Raw genomic sequence first — 21,039 nt, 5'->3', positions numbered from 1 at the left:
ATCCGACATTTTACAGTACATCAATTGCATTTTATACATTTTTTTTTGAACAATTTTGTTTCTTCTCTATTTCTGTGTGTGATCTAGTACAAGAATGAAGGGAACAGCAATAGGTAATGATACTTTCCTCAGTATTAAAAAGAATGCATCATATATATCTTGCTCTGTATGGCAGCAGTGTTGTATTTCCAAACCTGGAAAAGAAGCCAGGAAATTCAACACCTTCTCAAAACCCAGTACAGCAAGAGTGAACGTTACCAGTCGGAGCACTTGCCACTACAGAAAAATGGAAACAAACCAACACAAAGTATAGACAAAAGGTATTTTATGCCACGTCATCAATCCAGAATCTCTCACTTGAGCAATGGTCAACATTTGACTCCAAGTAATTCCTAAGAGGAGCTGAAAGAGGGCAATGTGGGCATTTCAGTAGTTTGAAGAATGGAAATATATCCAACTTACAATGATCTCCTGTCCTAAGAGCTTCAAACAGAACGATGCATCCCCTCGGCCTGTTGGCAAACCTGTGCCTGGAGAGCTGCACCAGCCTGCTGCTTGTCAGGCAATCAAGAAGAACTTCCAGCTGCGAGTGACATTCTTTATTAAAAAAAAGTTTTTATACTGAAAATGTGCTTTGTTCAAAAGAGCACTGCAAATGTCACTTATTAAAATCAATGTAATAAATAAAATATAAACAACCTGTGTCCAAAACTATGAATAGTATTTTTATCTACCTCACTATACATCTGGCCCACTGTGCCCCTCCCACCCACCCTTTCTGAAATTTTTTAAAAAGTTTTTTGCATGCTATTTTTTTCCCCTTGTTTACTACAAAGAGCAAAGGTTACATATCGTACACTGGGAAAAGCTGCCCAAAAGATTAAACTATAGTCCTAGATTACCAATAAACCAATTCTACATCACAATCCCCGCCTGCATGAACTACTTGGGCTGCATCCTATAGAGCAGGTGATGACTTGTGAGAGACTTCTCCCCCTGGGCACAGCCAGAAGCACGCCAGGTGATGTTAAAACTATTACAGTGACTAACCACAGAAATGTTTGCAACCTAAAACAAATTCCTTATTGGCAATTGAAGCAATTTACAACTAGTCCATTAGCTGTGGGTCCTATGCTCTGAAAACTGTATGCTGAACTGTTTGTTGCCTGAATCATGGAAATGAAGAAATGCTTCTATTTTTCCTTCCAGCATTACAAGTGCTAGGATGAATATGCCAGCTTTTCTGGCCTCCTAGACTATATAGCTGTTGTTTACTTTAAAATTAAAAAAAAAAAAAAAATTCTCTGTCCCTTACATTATAGAGAATTTCACTTTAAATGCACAGAAATGGTCTTTATTATCATATTTGAGGAATGTGTTCTGGGTGTTGGGTTTTATTTTTGGTATGGGTTAAAATAATGATTGTCCTAATGGTTCAAGAATTGGACCCTTCTGTAGTCAAAAGAGTTTGGAGAGTCCAGATTAAAGTCTGATGGGTCTCAGTTTTTCATTCCCTCAGGGAGATGGCAAGATCAAACTCTGCCTTCCTTGAGCACTTACTGGTTGGTGGCTGGAGAGTAATGAAATTTCCTCAAGAGGAGATCGAAAGATGTTATTTTAAAGGAAATGGCATCTAAGGGTGATGGAGTTGGTGATAAAAAATCAGCTACCCCTTCTTTTGTGAGCATGTGGCCTAGCAATGCTGAATTGCTATCGATGGTTACGGAAGTGAGTAAGAGAAAGCACATACTGGAGTTTCCACTGTTTAAATGAACTGAAAATCAAACAAAAACTGAAGCTTAACAAGGAGAACATTGGATGAAAAGAAGTCTTACGCCACACAAACACACACACTCAAACACACGCACACGGAATACTATGCATACATGGACACACACGAGTAAGAATGTGTATTTGTATGGTAGGCTCTTGGAAATAGACATTCTTAGCAAATATGGATGACAGATCAATTGTAATTTATTTTCTTTTAACACTGTATCATCATAAAGAAAACTGGTATAAATGAAAAAAAATCTATTTCAAATATCTACATCTAAAATTTTAGGCAGTGAAAAAGCACTTTGTTGACAAGGAGTGTGGAATGATGAATGTTAATTGTCAGAAACTGCTGAATGCCTTTTTTTGAGTTGCCACAAACAAAGTCACATATCCGAACAAACAATACTGCTAAATATTCCTTTTTGTTTTTTTGATTTTTTTGATTTTTTTTTTTTGTTAAAACGCACCGGGGAAAAGAAAACAAAAAACTGGAAATTCATACATCTTTCAAAATTTGAAATTGAAGCAATATTTAGAACCATAGATGAAGAAACACTGTGGCATTGGTGTAATATACACAATGCACCTTTTTTTTTTATCTGTAATGTACATCAAATACTTTACAACAATGCATTAACAAAAGGCAAGAAACATCTTGCTGTACAGAGGAAACCCCAAATGCAACTTGAAGCCTAGATTCACAATGAATGAGGATATTAAACAAGGTGTGAGAAGCTGTTCCCCATAAAGTATGTATGCTGCTCAGTAACTTGTGCTTAACTCTTGACCCAGATCCACTGTCATGTTCTTCCTCCTTCCTTCAGCCACGTTCAATATACAGCACTGAACTTTAGACTCTACAGGCCAACAGTAAAGTTGCCCCACACTGTAAAATATATATATGTATATATATATTTCTTTCTAATTACTCCCAGGTTTAGCTTTCATATCTTTTAGCCTTCTAAAAAAATCTCTTAATTTTCTCCATACTGGTTATCTGTGCCTTCCTATGGAACAGGCTTTAACAAACTAAATTTGCAGGAAAAAAAATGTCTCGTGGTATGCATGCACATGCACAGTTCCTGGAGCTTTTGTATCTGCCCAAGTCTCACACCCAGGAGTCGGGAGAGGCTGGATAGTGGCTTGTTTCATAGTTAAGTTCACTATAGGGACGAGCAGCTGAGTAGAAGTCGACGTAGTTGCCAGTTGACTTTAGTCCCAGGTGCATGTTGTATTCGCTTGCAGGCGGACGATGATGCACTTGGTCCTCAAAGAAGGACTCGTCATAGTTTCTTGTTGAATTCTGAAATGACTGATATGGTTCATAATCTTTTCTGCTGGGCTCCTGTGGAACTGGCTGTGTTGAAACCTGAAAGACAGCAACACCCACAACTTGTTAGACACAACTTGTTGTAGGCAACAGGATGGAAGGAGTTAATCTCGCTTACATTTCTCATGCTAAAAATACAAAATTGTGCATTATCTAAACTTCTGCTCAAAGACAGTCCTCTAACCTTTTTTTTCCAACATCCCTGTGAATCTCTGATTTTATAGCTGAGACTTTATTGAAATCTGAAATGTATAAACACATGCTTACTATCCTAGAAGACTATCCCCTGCTTCATTCCACCTCTGTAAGGTGGGACACACTTTGTGGCTGCAAAATGAGATAGCCTGTCATTCCTCAGATGGTTATCACTAGGAATACTGATGGCTCAGACACCAATGTGAGAATGCTTTGTGGATCCTGCTGCTCTGTTACATGTTAGTAATGTTCCCTCAAGATGGCAGTAACAGTCGCACTGCTATGACCCAAACTCCTTGATATTTGTTCAGAACAAGTTATCTGCATTGCACTCTAAGAAGGGATTGAAAAAGGCTGCCTAAGTTCACAACTTTTAGCAGCCCAAAGTGATGTTACAAGTTTTGGTCTGATATTACAACTGCACAAAGTGTAACTACTCTAGTTTCTATTTCTACAACTGCTATCAAGGAGTAAATTACCTTCAGGACATCATTTCAGTTCCCATATTCAAACACAGTTGTTTGATTTGGACACATGAGTAAAATTCTACATGAAGCAATGTGCTTATCTGTGATGTTTTTAAATTTTTCCCATTTCCATATACAATGTTGCAACAGTCTTTTGCCATCTGGAACAGTAACATTTTAGTCTCTGTACTTACCTGGTTATGTTTGATATCTTCAGCAGGTGCACCATATGAATTCCTGTACAAAGTTGAGATTCCAGTGTTCTGAGCTGCAGAGAGAGAAAAAGCAGGTTTACCAAACATGCCTCTTTGGCCTCAAACTGAATTCTTCATTAAGTACATCATACAAAGCCTGTTTCCTACACATAAAAGTCTTTAAAAGCATCTGCAGGCTTTTCCTCCCACTGAATGGTCATCATCTTTGCTTTGGTGTACATACATCTCTTTGGTATTCATTTATTAATGGTAACAGGCTCCATGTCATGCTCATAACAATCTTGTGCACTTCTTATATGCATCAACCAAATAATTTCATATAAATCTAGCATTCAATAATAAATTTCAGGTTATAGATGGGTTTATGTAACACATGTAACAAACCACAACTGTAAATATTGAGATTAAGAAACATTTCAGTTCTTTCACTTCAATTGGACAACCTGGATCATTAATCCTACAGTAATTCTGCTTTATCATGAAATTATTCAAGCATAAAGTGATTAAATATAAGTGACAAAAAGTTATGCAAAAAGTAATATGCAGTTATACTGAAGAGGTCTGGCCAAGACAGTCTCAAATACATGACTGCTGTCACTGCTGCCACTTTCTTCTCAGGTGTCCTACTACTCAAATGCACAGACAAAACTGAGCTATGAGTTTGAAACTGGAGTATTTCTAAAGAGGAGGATGATATACAGTCTTGCAAAAATTTATTTCTGACTCCATCCCAAAAAACCCCAAATGAAAAGCAAAGGATATTCCTTGCAAAGCTGACTCCACTGAGCCGTCTGATTTGGCAATGTAGCTGAAGCTTAGTTTGCTTGTAGGACTTGAAAGACTGTAGTAATTTCTCATATTTGAAAGACTATGAAGATAGCATTTTGTGTGGCTGCTGCACACTTTTCATGCATTATTAACTTTCCAGACACTCTAACCGATGACTGAATGCTGTTATGAGGACTCTTACTATAAAAGAACAGGCCTGAAAGTAAAAATGGAGTAGCTGTGAATGAGAGTCACGAGTGGAACAGAAACACGTGGCTTGTGACCACCCCCAGGTCTCTGTGCAATGGCAAAAAACCTGGAGGCACAAGGAGTGGCCTTTAATACGTCCACAGCTCAAAACCTGTGACAACAAGTGCTGAGCATCAAAGCTGAAAGCTGGACATAGGATCCATGCCAGTCACATCACTAGGAAGAACCACATTAACGAAGATGTAAGGATTCTTTCTTCCTTTTGCAATGTGCAAGCATGGACATCTGCACATAAAACTTCCTTTACCTTTCCTCCCACCACTGCACCCCTTCTGGAGAAAGAAATGGCATGGCCTTCAGCCAAAGCTGACTGGAATACATCAATTCTGGTCTTCCATGCGGAGGGTATAATTTTTGTCAGTTTGATGCACTGCTCCATGTTGCTGCTTTACAGATCTCAGATGTTTTTTCTTAAAGATCTGCATTTTGTTTGTAAAAACAAGATAGAGGCAGGGTTTATATTGTGGCTTGATGAGCTCTAACAGCTGGAAAAAGAGACTTTACATTTTACAGCCATTAACTGATAGGGGTAAAACCCCTCTTGTTCCTTGAAGAGCTGGATGCAATAACTAAGAAAGTGCAAAATCCTGTGTAGGAAATGGAGAAGAGCCCCAGAGGTCTCCAAGTGCAGCATGACCCTTTTTTTTAAGGTGGCAAGAATATGAACTCTAGTGACAGATGCTGGTTGGGCTCCTCCTGTGGTAGATACTCCTAATTCTACCTGTCTGCCAATAGGCTGCAAGAGACAGAAACAGGAGCAATGATAGAAAGTAGTGCTTGAGTAGTTTTCTTTGGTTGTCAACATTAATGCCAAAGAGTTGATCTGCAGAAATTCTCACTGTTCAGGCTACATTTTGTCACTTAAGGGATTTTTGAGACTTGGCTGTTATTTCAGTGGGTTTCTTTATATTCCATCTGCAGCCTCTGCTGTAGTGTTTGAGAATATCCCTCCTGATGATCTTTAGTATTAGAGAAGTTTGCATCAACATTGCTCTTTATGGTGCATCTCATGACAACACGACTCTCAGTAGTACAGCTGCCACATCTTTCCTTGATACCAACTTTTTAAAGCTGTTTTTCTGATTTTCTTGCTTGTCCCACAAAATGCCAGAAGTTTTGTTAAACAAATTCCTCTTCTCAAGATCTAAAGATACTCAAGTATTTCAGACATCCATTTTGTGAAGCCTTAGTTCTTAAAAAAACATTAAAGTGACATTCAATGTATCGGAGTGGCTAGGTGGAGGAAGAACTTTTTGCTTTTATGAACATATGTGCCAAGACAAGTGGGTTGGAAGTTGCATGCATGTGAGTTTCTAGTCAGACATGACTGGACATATTGAGTTCAGACAGGTCAGTGCTGTTCCTGATTGTTTGATGTCAAGAGCAAAAGACTGGTACAAGGTGCAACAGTAATCTGAGGGTATTATGAAGAATCCGATGAAAATAGCAAACTGGACACATGCTAATTTGCTTGTTGTCCCTTCAGGCAATTAGACATCAGGAGGGAGGTCATGACCTTTCCATATTGAGATATACAAAGACATGTGGTACATATGTTCTGCTATTAGCCATGACTATTATAAACCTAGAAATAGTTCAGAGTTGGTGTGTAGCTGTCCAGTGCACTACTGTGACATTTGCACTGATGTGCTCACAAATGTCACATACCAGACTGAAATTTTACAGTCTCTTGGATCACATATTCTACAATGGAAAACTGATAATTTCAGCTTATGAAAATAGTTGTAAGCTCAGTGTGGCTGATTTCACTGCAGTGATGGGGATACAGATTCAAAAGTTAAAAATGAAAAAAAAAAAACCTCCTCAAACCCTTAGTAATATTTTCTCAAAGCAATAAAAACAATGAGACATAAAATGCTTGACAATAAATCCCAGGAGTTCAAGAATAAGAAATCTTGGCTTAAGCTAGCTTGGAGGTTGAGGTAATTCTGATGGAAATGTAAGTCAAGAAAGTAGCTGCTAGCAGTGAATGCAGCCCTGCTCCAGTATCTGCTTCTGAACATGCAGGCGGAATCCCTGGGAACTCCATTCCCACTCTGCCATGATAATGCGAGCAGTTGACTCTTGCTATCCAAAAGTAGAGGACAAATATACAAGAAAGGAGAGAATGAGCTAGATAAATGGACAGATAGTGTGGTTAACATCTGATTTTTCCTGATAATATTATATATTTATCATTATAATAAAACTGTAAAACAAATGGAAAGAGAAGTCAGTAAAGTATTTTTAAAAATAAAAATGGCAAGAGAAGGGAAAGGAGGGAAAGGAGAAAGAAACAGAGATATTTCTGCAGCCACATTTCTTCACAGAGATGTGAGAACCAGCTGAAAATTAAATTAATAGAGAAGTGATCAATGTGTGTGTTTATGTGTGTATTTTATGCAGTCTCTAAACATCAGTCCATGATAACACTGAAGAGGCAAAATTGTGAGCATTCTAAAATGAATACTATGATCAACCTGCAGTACTTTGTGGCTCAGCTGCATACAGGACATTATAGAAAACCAGCTTTCTTTCTCCCTTCTGTTCAGTCTTGTAGGTGATACTGGTTAAAAAAAAAAAGTCACATAGTTGCCTATAGCAGTTTTCTTTAAAGATGACAAAAATTGAAAATTATGTTACTCAGTGGTTTATGTGACAAAGATGTCATTGACCAAATTCATCCCCATATATCCCAGTCACTTGATTAATGGTTTAACATTCGGCTTTCAGATCTTGAAAGTGCTTATTCTGAACACATTTACAGACACTTTGGAATAACAAGATGCTAGCCTTCTGCCCTTAGGAACAAACTGATAGCAAGAAAAGACAGCTCAGCTGGACAGGTAGTCATCCTCATCTGGTATCACACAACCTGCTTTTTCTGCTATTAGCAGCAGGTCTCCATTTAAGAAAATTTAGTTCAACACAGTAAAGGAAAATGTTTCTGTACCTCACAAATCTTAGGTAACAGAGATCATTACCTGTCACTACCACTGCCACCTTCCTGCACAGTGAAAAATGAGGTAAGGGCATGAGAAAAGATTACAGTGCATTATTGTTTCTGAAAACAACAACAACAACAATAACAATAATAATCATCATCATCCGAGCACCTGTAGCACCTGATGGTGTTTTTTTTGTGTTCCAAATATGCATGGACTTGCCAGTAAGTTTAAATAACAAAAGTATTCATGATTGATTCTCCACAACCAAAGGAAAAAGAAATTAATTAGATGTTTTTCTCTGCTGCTGGAAGAGAAGACACAGCATGTTGACTGTGATGTACATATTAGTTCACTGAAGGAACTAAAAAAGTAAAAGAAACCTCAAAGAAGGAGTCCCATGATGGTCCACAGGGACCTTATCTTCCCTGTTCTGAAAGAAAACAACATGGCATAAATAACATTATCACGTGCACTTACAGTTCCCATTTTCCTTAATGGAATATAATAGCTTTTGTCTTAAAAATATACTTTAGATGACAACATTTTGTAATTGGTTATTATTTTCTACAGAGAAGAGAAAATAGACAGTACATATAAAAGGCATCATAAACCTGTGAAGAGGGCAATGAAAACTTTGATACTGTGCCTCTTTTTTTTTTTATCTATCCTCGTGAAATCAATGTAAGTTACCGTCTTCAGCCAAACTGTTTACTTCATAGATTCTCCATTTTCCCCAGAGGTTCCCTGACAAATCCTCAGGATGGCAGGAAGCCAACATTCCTACTTCGAGAATCCATCAAAAAACCCTCATTTCAGTCTCAGCTCAAAGGTCATAAAATTTTTCAACTATAAACTGAGAAGAGCTTTGGAGAAGAGCATGGAGACAGTCATGGATAAATTGGGACTACAGCTTTGGCTCTACGCTCTGTGTAAAATCCCTAAGTCAAAGCAAGCTTTGTGTAATACATCAGCTTGGCACAAAAGTAGAAGAGCAGATCAAAATATGTGTGTGCCAGGTGGAACCTGAGAAAACATTCATCTAAGTCCCATCCACGTGGATGTATTGGCTGCAATGCACTGTCTGATGCACAAAATGAATCATGGGCATCGTAAGAAATGTGCTACATGAACTTGTATTGGGCCACTCAAGCAAAGTCAAAATGTCTCACAAAATCACAAATACTGACTTTATATGTTTTTTAAAATAAAATATTTATTATTTAACGAGGTACAATTATGTTACATAAATTCCATGTTGAATATTGACGAGCAAAACTCCTTCCATCATTTTCTTTTGTTCTTATAATGGTGCTTAATTTGAGCTTAGACCAAACGTGCAGAGATTTGGTGATCTGAAAGAGAGAAAGTTACTTGTTAGTTCCATATTTATTTGTACATTGGTCATGTAAGATTGTGAAATATTACATTTTTTGATTTGAATTAGTTTGATTTTTTTTTCCCTCACTGACCTCAGGAGCTGGAAAGACAGCTGATAGCTGAGTATGATGCTAATAGTTTCAAGTTTCCTTCCTAAAAGCCCACCCAAATAATCGACAGAAATAGACAAAATACAAGACAATATTAGAGGAAAACACAATGGAAAAATCAAAGCGGAGTAAAGGTTGCTGAGGCAGTATAAACCCCACGATCTGAAAATTATACTGCGAGAGAAAGGAATTAAGGGAAGTAGGAATCAGACAAGAAAAGCACCACATTCAAAAAGAAAGTGAAAAGGGGTGTGAAAAAAGAAGTCAATTTTCTTAACATGTGGACAGAGGCAAGACTATATGCAAGGAAACCCATATTTTCAGCATGGAGACACTGTATTTTGGTGAACTTCCTGATACAATTTCCTAATCTGAATTTACAGATACAGCTAGAACAAAATACTACTTATTCTGCCTTTTCCTTTCCAGCCTGATGCTCTTATTCCTGAGATTCACCCTTCATGGGTCCTTGACAAATGGCTGAAGAACACATCAGTGCTGTCCTTCACAATCAGCCAAGTAGGGGCCACTGAACTCTTATAGAAAACTACCTCGTGCAGTGACTATGAAACACTCAAAACAAGACAGACACATAAAATGCAGTACCTTGACTGAATCTTCTGTACTTGCCCGTAGTACCCCATAGAAGTCATTCAGGGCACTCCGAATTTCTGTGGTTTTCAAATGCTCTTCACTGTCATTCTTCTCTTCAGATTTTCACCTTCAGGAAAATACTCCATATTGCATTTTCACACAAGTTCCAAGGCTGCTCTTTAGGTTTTGATTACATAACCACATTTAATGTAGTAGATACAGTGTGAGTATCTTCATATCTTGAATACAGCCTTGAAAGATGGATCTTATGGATGGATTGATGCGGAGTCACCATGTTCCTGGTGAGCAACTCATTCTGCCTCTGAGAAAGACCTCTACAGAGGGCATGGAAGAAGGTAACTGCAATTCAGACTTATCACTGAGATTTTTTGCCTGCCCTGAGGCAGCATTTGGAGGAGAGTGTGATGCTTGGTGCTGTATAAATGTGACAAAAAGTTCAATAATGGTTATATCAGCCCCATGATGGTGCAATGGTGATGGAGACCAACATTTATTTGCAAGAGAATTCATGAAGAGGTACAGCACTGGGAAAAGCACTCAAAATTTCCTAATTACTGAAATGCTAAGAGATTAATGAGATCACTGGGGAAGAGAGGCCTTCAGAGAAACCTGCAACAGATGCTACAACATACACAGAAATTACTGCGTTTAAATCAGCCCCACTAGGAAAGTAACATAGATAAACTTTACAAAGAGCAGCAAAGTTCCTATGAATACTGACATACAAAATAAGGTAACTCATCCTGGAGAGCATTCCCTGCAAAAGACAGATGTTAGGGATCACTGCAAATATACCAGTTAATTCAAAGTGATCAACCAACTTCCTCCTGAAATGAAAACAAATGTAAAATTGAAAAAGACATGCAAGATTTGATTTAGAGCCTTTCTTCTGTGAAGAACCATGGTGTTCACAAATCATTTTCACATAGTCTTGTATTCATTCAAATATATCTTCAGTTGTATTTCTCAAGGTGGCTAAAACTTGGGAATTAACAAAAGCAGGTTGACCCTTTTCCACAGTGCAGCAAGCCCAGGCAATCCTATAAAATCAGTGTTCTATCACAGCTGATTTATATATATGCTATGCAAGCAAAATCTCACCTGTCATGGTGTCTTTCCTAGAAGTGTGTTCTCCCTTGCCTCCATGGTAAGTGGCGTTAGTTCCAGTTGATTCATAGTCTGTTTTTCTTTCTTTTAGGCTGATCATTTCCCGAGGTGAGGCTGGGGCACTTGCTAGATAACAAAAATGGATTTTTTTTTTTTTTTTTAATCATACACGACTGAACGCAGGGTTTAACTCTTGAGTAAGCATTCCTGTAAAGTTTACATCTGTTAGTTTTCTAACATGAAGCTGACTGAAGAAACACTACCACATTATGGAGGAAAAGAAGAGATGCTGTTATTTCAACGACAAGGCAAATGTATTTATTGGACAACCAACTGCAAACATAATTTTATTTCTAAATGTTAAATTTCTTTTTACTTACATCCAACATCTAAGACAATTGCTATTAAAGAAAAAAAAGTTCAAGAATTTTTTTTTCTCTTTTGCTTTTCAGTTTCTTTAACTTGTCAAAACTTTCTGGTATGGGCACTTCCATTTTTTCCTCAAAATGGTTACTTTATTTCCATTGAAAAGACTTAACTTTCAACTGTGTGGGAAAAACCCTTATAAAACTACCTTCTTCCCTTTTCTCTTGAAAGTAAATAAATTAAATTATTTGAATGGAAAACGGAAGAAAATAACACCTTTTTCCTCCTAGAAAACAGATATCAAAGAATGCCTAGCAGTTAAAGGTAACTCAAATAATTTCTTTGTCTTTAAATAGCTATATGTGTGAATAATTTCCATTAAAGCAACAACTGCTACTTTAAGCTATTTTTATAAAAACTAAAGCCTTCATCACCTATACGCAAGGTACAGCTAGAAGGAGGAAAGCACAGGTAGCACAAAAGAGAACTGGGCTTTGTACTCAAGTCTCTCACACTGGAGAATGTGGAAGTGATCACTGTCACTGATCATGAAGCCTTAGAGTCTGCAATGCTTAGGAAAAGGAGAAAAGCAAAGGAAAAAAATAATGGCTTTCAAGTGAACTGACTTCAATATATTTAGGTACTGGTAAATAAAGTGCACTTTCCCTGTTGTGGGGGGCAGGAGGAGCACAGGGTGAGTGGCAGAGCTCCCCAGAGCCCCGTAAGGGCACAGTGGCACAAACATTACTGAAGTACTGGTGCTTGCCCCTACACACTACTTCCCTGCCTCCATCCAGGTATTTGCTATGTAAAAAGAAGCTCAAAAACAGTAACAACCCCTTTGCTCATAAACAAAGAAAAGAAAAAAAAATTAAAAATGTAATACAAACTCTTTGTGAAGACTGACCCTGAGGCATATCTTCCAGCATCTCTAAACTATGTTACATATTTTAGCTGAGCAACAGTGAAGTACTTGCACTCAACTATGGAGCAGGGAAGCACAAGTGATGTTGAATTCTGCTTCAATTGGTTTTGCTGGCCCTGGCTTCTGAATTTACAGAGCAAATGTGGGACAGATGTTCTTTCTTATGAAGCCATTAGAATTGGGGATTGCTTTTAAACTGTTTGCCAATAGTGATGTAAATCTAAAGCTGATAATCCAGCAGATACAAAGAAACATGACGTTAAACCACCAAATCAGCTAATGGCAGCTTGAGTCTAATGGGGAGAGGGCCAGAATGCAAACCTTGAAAAAGCTGCTAGCAGAGAGACACATTTTGTTTCACATACTCTGGTAATGGTTATAAACACTCTGGTGTTTTGAACAAAATTGACTGATACAGATAAAATCATCTGTCTCTGTTCCCTGTGGGAATTCCCTCGCTCTTCCCATGAGAGGAAAACTACTTTCTGGAAAGCATTAAAATGCAGAATCAACCCTCTTTCACAGTTTTTACTGGAAGCAAAGATGAAGGGTTTGGTTGATATTAGACTGAAAATTGATATAACGTTTTTCTGCTCTAATTCTTAAAGGACATGGAAAAGTCTTTTGTCACCCAGTCCTAGGGATGGATGGGATGGTGTGAGTTCATTTACTTCAACTCTTTACCCCAAGGTAGGATCCAGTATACCAACATAATTCTTGACAGATTTTAATCTGGAACTAAAGATTTCTAATGACAGAGATCACATAACTGCTCCAAGCACTCTGTTCCAGTGCTTGCTTTCTGCACTGCTAGGAAATGTCTAGCCTGACTCCTTGCTGCTCATTATTTCCATTTGTCTGCTATGAAAGCAGAAAAAGTTCACACCATTCTTCTTCATGGCTGGCTGTTACGTGCTTGAAGACTTGGTGTGTACCTCCTCCCACCGTCTCCTTCTCATGTCTCTTTTACCTGAGTTAAACAATTTCAGTCCTTTCAGCATATTCTCATATCCTAATTTTTCCACCTTCCAATTCATGCGTGCAACTGACAAAAATCACCAGATAATTTCTAAAGAACCTTAGAAATTAGGAACGTCACCTAGTCAGACATTCTCCTTATAACTTATTTTCAAAGGACTGGTTAATTTTTTCCCTTTGAACATTACTTCAAATTTCTCAGGATCACTTTGAATTTCAATAATGCCCATCCAAGAACATGAGTGTCTCCCAGGTTTACGTCACCCACACAGTTAATAGGTAACTTTTGCATATTACTAAAACCACTGAAGGGTACTGGACCCAAGCTAGGCTCTAAGCACAGCATTCTGCCATTTTGGCAATAAACAATACCCTTTCCTTGTGAATGGTTTTCAGTAAGTTTTTATTTACCACATAGGATGTTTTATGAACTGTTGGCTAGCTTGCCTTAGGCTTTTCCATAAAAATTTTGTGTGAAAGAGTCTTACTGATCATAGGATATTGTACTTACTGACTTTTCTTTCTGCAAATTCTTGTAGCAGGAATTCAGATGGATTTAATAAGAGAAATTGGTATTGAATTGATGGTTGAATTTGATATGGATACTACCAGACATACAGCAACTTACGTTATTATCTCGAAATAGAGACTCCTAGAGTTAAGTAATATCTTATGCTCCTACTACCTTTGAGCTGTTCAGGTTCTGATTATTTGTTCCAGCAATTTTCTAGACTGACATTGAGCTGACTGGTATGTAATGACATGGGCTCTTCTTCCTTCAGAAACAGCCACTATTATTCGTGCTTTTCCAGTCTTATGATAACTGAGGATGGCAGTAAAATTTCATCCAAAATTTAGAGTAACAGAAGTGAGAAGATGGCTCTGGCAAGAGAAAGAACTAAGATCTCAGGGCCAGACATTTCAAGTACCTTGCACATACAGTCAAGATGAGCTCTTTATGGACTTGTGTAATGGCAGATTTTCAAAACAGAGTAGCAGCTTTTGCTGTACTTCTGGCTACATTTTCACATCTCCTCAACTGTTGCTCTGCAGGACTAAGATACAGCTTCTAGATAATTAACAAAACAATTTTCTTGAAAAAAACCTATAGCGTAATGGCAATAATAAGTTTGGCAATTTTAATCCTAAACCCTTTGTGTACCTATGGAATGACAGCATTTGATTGAACAAGCAGCAGAAAGGCCACTGAAAGACTGTCAGTGCACTCTGTTTATCTTGAAAATTTTTCACTGGGAATGGTTTTATCTAATGAAGGTATGCTTTACCTTAGAGTAAAGTGAGGGAAAGATTACCCGATTTCTAGATAGAAAAATTAATTTGCACTATGGCATGAGTTGAGATACTTACATCAGTTCATTGTGCAGATCATATAAAATTGATAATAGCTGGTGTAAATATACTATCAATGTTAGGAAGATGTGTAGACAAATTTATGGAACTTACATTTGTTTATGTATACATACATACCCAGAATAAAAACTGACAAAAAAAGTAATGTGGTTCTTTAACATTCTGCTAAGTATACTAAATGGTCATAAACCACATAGTGGCTTTCATGACTAGCAAAGTGAGCAACAGAATTTCCTGGTGGTACCAATGGATGCCATTGCCCTGGGATCTAATCAGGTAATCCCCATCCAGAAAACATTTTGGGAGAATTTATGACAAAATGTTATGGAATAATCTTTCTTCTGTAAAACCTTATGGAATAATCTTTCTTCTGTAAAACTTTATGAGGTGCTAATGAAAAAAAATTAAATCCTGTTTTGACCAAATAATTTGGTGACAGTAAAGAATACAATTTGTGCCCTTCCCCCAGAGTGAACAACAATCCAGATATTAGAGAAAATGATGGTGATGGCTTTTTACCTGTGCCTTCGCTTGGGCCTGGCCTTACCTGAGCGGTTGTTGGGAGACATGCGCACGGGAGAGATGGAGGGCGTGCGGGATGATGAGTACGGTCTTTGCCGATCCCTTTCTATTGTTGAAGATGAGGCTACAAAGTGATACTGTGACCATCCATCCTGCAACACCAAGAAGGGTGACAATGGTCAGTGAAAACGCCACACGCCTCACTGCTTTTAGCAGAGTATTTTTCTCTGATGTTTTCACTATGGATACACTGGTAGGCTGCTGTCTTCTCTCTGCCACTGGGTGGTAAGTGTAGTTAGTGGTGCAGCATAGGATGTGCTGACTGTACTGACACAGCAAGACTGAAAATAAATGGACAAAGTTCTATAAAATAACACATCTCAGAATGACTCAAATTATTAACACTGTTTTAGGCTATTTGTTTAATAGTTCTGCCTTATTTTCCGAACCAAAATTTTCACATTGCAAACAGCATTGGTTTGAAATATTTTTGTTTGCTTGTTGCTTGAAACATTTCATTCTGGCTTGAAATATTTTTCATTTATATGGAGTTTTGGAATAAGTAGATTGGGAAGTTCCAGGATTACCAGCCCTCTTTTTCTCTCATGCTCGCACACGAGAGAAAAAGAATCAATGCATTTTGTTCCAGCTTTGTTCAAGGCATATAGAATGACATTCTATTCCTTCTATTTAAAACTGTGTTCATGGCGATGTATTAAAAAACTGCAACAAAGTAATACAAATAGTAAAACCAGCTAGTTCAAAAATAAAAAAGGAAAGTTTAAATATTTCATGGTTTAGTCCTGCACCATAACATAATGCAATAAACCAAAATAATGTACTTCACATTTTTAAAAATGTATTATGTATAGTCTGAAACTATCATGAGAGCATAAACTGATTTCTGGTAGTGTTCTTATTAAATGACAGTATTTCAACTGCCTTCAGTATTGATAGATTGCAACTGTCTTTATTAGTTCTTAATGTTAAATCTAACTCAGTAACACTGAGATTTCCAGTCTCACACAGTTTTAAAAATGCCCACTTTCTGTTGGACTCAGGGGAAATTGAGTCACGCACCAGGCATGGTGCTAAACACAAGTTTTGCAACAAAATGCTTAAAGAAATGAACACAATAAAACATTACCAAAAACCAGCTGGAATTCTCCTCTTGCTCACAGAAAAATAATTCAGGGTTGGGGTAGTAAAGACTACTCTCATCCCCTAACTCAGCTATTCCACGCATCCAGCAATGAATTCCACACATCCAGCAAAATGTCTTTGCTCAAGGTATCTGACTTTGTTCCATCCACAGAAACCATGGGCACCTGGCTCTCAGAAGAGAAGATGGGTTAAAGTCCCCTTTCCACGAGACTCTTAGAAAAGAGGACTCATCAAGACTGTGACACAGCAGGATGAAAGAAGATACACTTCTTGTAGAGGGAAATTTTATGAACAACTTAGGACAGCCAGAGGTGACACCTAACTATTGGTGCTGAATGACATTATTCCTCATGTAATGCATTTGTACTAACAGGGGTGTATCTCAGCTGCAATTTCAAAGACAAAAATGAACAAGAATGAATTCTGGGCTATGGCATTTACAGTACAGTCAGGACTTTCCCTGGAGTCAGCAGTGACTGTTTGTCCTCTATTGCTCCTATTTAAGACACGTCACTGAACTGCACCTCATATTTAATCACAGACATATAAGAAAATATAAGGGAGAAATCTTGTTAATTAATAAAAATTAGTAAGAGTAACTTGAAAAAAGAAATACTTGATCTTTAATACAACTTCTTCAAACCAAAATTTTCTATATACAACATTTCCAATCTATATCCCATCTCCAAAAAGAAGTTTCTACACAAACCACATCCTCCAAGCTAGAGGGTTCATGATAACGGAAGAAAAAAAAATCTGTGAAGCCCTAACTTCTTAAATCAAATTGGAAATTACTATACATGATATGTACATATATATAAAATACACGTATTTTAAAGAAGACATAATAGCTTATAGTTAAAGCTGTAATGGATAGCTTAAGTCCAATAATCTTATCCAAGACAACAAGTAACACATATAGCCTTATTTTTTGTCTCTGGTTGACAATAACTTGTGCATTCATTTCTCTATTATGAAACTGAAGGAGCAAACATGTAAGAAGCCTATGCCTTTATCCTGATGAAGAAAAATTGTTCTTTCTCCTTCTCTGGGGTTAAGAATTTCTTACAACAAAAGTGACTATATCTCATGTTGTTGTAGTTTTCTACAAAAGAATTTATTTCTGTTAAAAATAAATTTTCTTTTAAACAGATGGAAGAAAGGAAAGCGATGAAGAGGACAGAGTTCAGATCTGACTAAAGGAAAAGGCATGCACTCACTCTTCATTACTCTCTGCCTGCAAAAGAAGAGACATCAACCATGCTTACATAAAGCAAGGTAGAAATGTTTCCAGTTTTGTGGATTTGGATACAGTCATGGCCAAGTATACTCACCTTTTGCACTCTTGTTTCCCTCAAGTAAAACCCTGGCATATTGTTCAGGAAAAAGTGACAAGTGTCTTCCCCTACGTCCTTCTTACTGTTTCCTATTTCATTGGTGTTGTACACACTAATACCTGCAGCCTGTTTCTGACAGGAAGCAGATGAAATAAATCCCTGACACCTGCACCATCCCACAGACTCTGCAGGAACAGCACATGGCACTGGTTTGGCTGTGCAGGATATCAACAGGTACTTTGTCAATGCTGCTTCCTCAGACACAGCACTGTGAGGTGCCTGAGCAGCAAGGAGAGCTGCTTGGATGCTGGCACCAGCAGTCTTTTTCTGCAGTGGAGTTTTTCCCTTCTTCTCTTCCCTGCAAATTTTCATTTTTCTCTCTGGTGACAACAGTGCTTATAATGAGGCCTTTAAATAAATTCTGCTACAAACTCCCAAGCTGGCAAGCCAAATCAGCTCAATAATACAAGTGAGGCAAACAATAAACTCTAAGGCAAGTTTTGTACTGGCTTGGCATTGCCTTTGACTAAACAAGGCATACACTGTATGACGACTTTCACGGTGTTTTTCCACAGATTGCAGGCAGCTCCCAGACCTCACAGTATTTCAAAATCCTAATACTTTCAAGTTATTTATCCTTAGCTCTCTTCTGGAGCAAGCAACAAGCTTCCTTCCTTGAAAAGGTAAACAGTTTGTAAGAAATTTATTAAAACTATACCCATTAATGATTCCAAAAGCTATTAGTATTAAATATTGAAACTAATTTTTAAGAGCCTAAAGGGGGTATTTTCAATTTAATGGCTAGATAAATACCACCTGACATGATGGCTGCTTTCATTATTTTGTTTCAGGTCTACTGCCTGTAATGAAATTTAATTAAATTGACTTGGATACTTAAAGGTACAGCATACAGCAGTGTCCTGAAGAGAAGAAAGCTAATTCAAGAGCAAAGTATGTGAGGCTGAATTTAAAAAACCAATTTACTAGCCACGAATGTGATCTAGGAGATGAAGAGGAAGACAAAAGGATGTGACAAATTGGAAAGCAATTCTGTGCAATTCTGTTACAGAATAGATGTATTTTTTAAATGCAATGGTAAATGTATTTTGTTAAATTAATTAATAGGTTGCAACTGCACACAACAGGAGGACAGAGAACAACCAGAGTACAGAAATATCATTATACATCCTTCCAAAACATCTTCTACTGGGCATTTGTCTATACTTTGACTATACTGAATATATCCATTATACTATTATATCAATTATACTTTATAAATTCCAAATGCTAAAGCTTTTTTGTTAGTGACATGTTTCTGACAACATCCTCTTGGACAAGCTGCAGGATTAAAACTGGGATGGGAGGTGGACAATCGCTATAGAAAATGAAAGTGATATTGTAGTCTCTCTGAACACCTTTTACTGGGCTTATGGGGTGAACAGGTTCTTTATCTCCCTGCTCAACTTTCAGTCATTTTGAAAATAAATCATTTTCATCAGGTCCATGTGAAAATAATTATTTTGTCAGGATAACTAATCTTATTGCACCAAACACCTATTGCATGTGTCTCATGAAAATTAATTTTTTTTCTTTGTTTCCTTGATATTCTCTTTGTGTTTAAAATGTAAGGACAAAATGGGAATCAGATTTCTATTGTGTTTGCAAGAATTTCAAATCTTCAGAAGTCAGTGGTAGGGGAGTCTTTGATTTGAGGAGAAGATTTGTGGAGGTGGATGATATCAGACACACCATTTTCTCTCTTGTAGTACAATAACATTGTGAAGACTGAATTAAATTAAGTCCTGATGGAAACAGACAACAGGTGACTCAACAGTTCCCAACAGGAACAAGGAAAGTCCAGGAGTCAGGAGGGGTATGGTGCCTAACCTAGATACCTCACAGCATGCACTCAGAAAGAAATCCCACAACAGTCCATGTGCTAATAGCCATGCAGCAAAAGTGAAAACAAGCCCTATCCTCTGACTGATCACCTTCTATAGGAAGACGCTGCCTTGAAAAGCACTGAGTGCACTAGAAGAACTGTACGAGGTATGATGGCTGTGTGATGGCTCAGTATCTTTCAGTGTTGAAGAGCACAGCCTGCTCTGACTCCTGGCCATAGGTGTTTGAACATTGTCAGGAATAGAGAAGAGCAACTTCCTGTAAATGGGAAATTTCTAGTAGAGAAAAAAAATTAAAATGAAGCAAAAAATCCCATTAAAAACCAGCTAAAGCCTGAAAAACTATAGATAATGTTGTGTCCTACCTTCCTGAAATTTACAACCTTGCCAGCATGCTACTTCTTGCTTCAGGTCTGATCCTCTGGTAACCTACTTTAATAGACATTTTACAGACAACTTGAAGCACACAGAAGCAGACTTGCTTCATCATCCTACTTCCTTATCCATAACTCAGCTTTTCACTGGTTCCAGGATATTAATTGAAGTAATAACTGCTCTCGTAATGGTTATAAGCTGAAGAAATGTGAAGTTTCATTAGATAACCTCTTGCAGGTATCAGTAACTAGAAACCCACTGTGGTGTTAGAAGTAGGTGACACAGCAACAAGGCAAAGTGCCTGTAAGTATGTAACTGAGGATCTACTCACTGAAACTCAGCCAGACACTGCTCTGAGTGCTGCTCCCTTCACCAGCCACAGCAGCACTGTCAGGTTCAATGAAACATCCCGACTGCTGTGCACCAGTGTGACGCCGTCTACAGCAAAGGATAAATCTGATGTGAATTAAGTCAAGGCTCATCACACTTACATAGGTCTGGGCAATTCCTCAGTGGGAATTTGCTGTCACAACTTTAATAGGACAAAGCAGAAATTACAACTGGATCAAATAATCTAGATACATTGCCATCTGAAAATTATGTGTATGACTTGACTGTGGTGAGAAATCTGAAATGGTCACAAAGTTGGGGTAATCCACATAAATATCTCATGGAGCTCTCACATCAGATTTCTGAAATAATCAGTTTTTTACAATCACCAACAACTGCCCTTACTTATTAGGATTCACAATCTGGAATCATATTATTTTGTTTTAATAAAAGAAAAAGAATAAATACATTTCCCAATGTTTCTCAAAAAAAATACCAAGCCAGGCCCGTGGCAGCAAGGGAAGAAGCTAACTAGTCCCCACCAACAGAACCTGTGCACCACTGGAGGGGTGACAAGGAAATGTGAGCT

General features: G+C 37.7%; 1 protein-coding gene across 4 annotated transcripts in view; it reads right to left on the bottom strand.

Moving 5' to 3' along the window:
- Positions 1-1,959: 1,959 nt before the first annotated feature.
- CTNND2 (catenin delta 2) overlaps positions 1,960-21,039 on the bottom strand; it is a 641,466-nt gene continuing 622,386 nt past the window's right edge. For all 4 annotated transcript variants that reach the window (XM_064705500.1, XM_064705503.1, XM_064705501.1 and 1 more), the window contains 4 exons: positions 15,369-15,495; positions 11,176-11,307; positions 3,966-4,039; positions 1,960-3,148 (listed from right to left, as the gene is read on the bottom strand). In XM_064705500.1, coding sequence (XP_064561570.1) covers positions 2,888-3,148; positions 3,966-4,039; positions 11,176-11,307; positions 15,369-15,495 — 594 coding nt within the window. In that variant the 3' untranslated portion in view covers positions 1,960-2,887. The remainder of the gene's footprint in view (positions 3,149-3,965; positions 4,040-11,175; positions 11,308-15,368; positions 15,496-21,039) is intronic.

This window comes from Zonotrichia leucophrys, chromosome 2, assembly GCF_028769735.1.
Source record: "Zonotrichia leucophrys gambelii isolate GWCS_2022_RI chromosome 2, RI_Zleu_2.0, whole genome shotgun sequence".
Classification (NCBI taxonomy): Eukaryota; Metazoa; Chordata; class Aves; order Passeriformes; family Passerellidae; genus Zonotrichia; species Zonotrichia leucophrys.
This window is presented reverse-complemented; position numbering and strand designations above follow the sequence as displayed.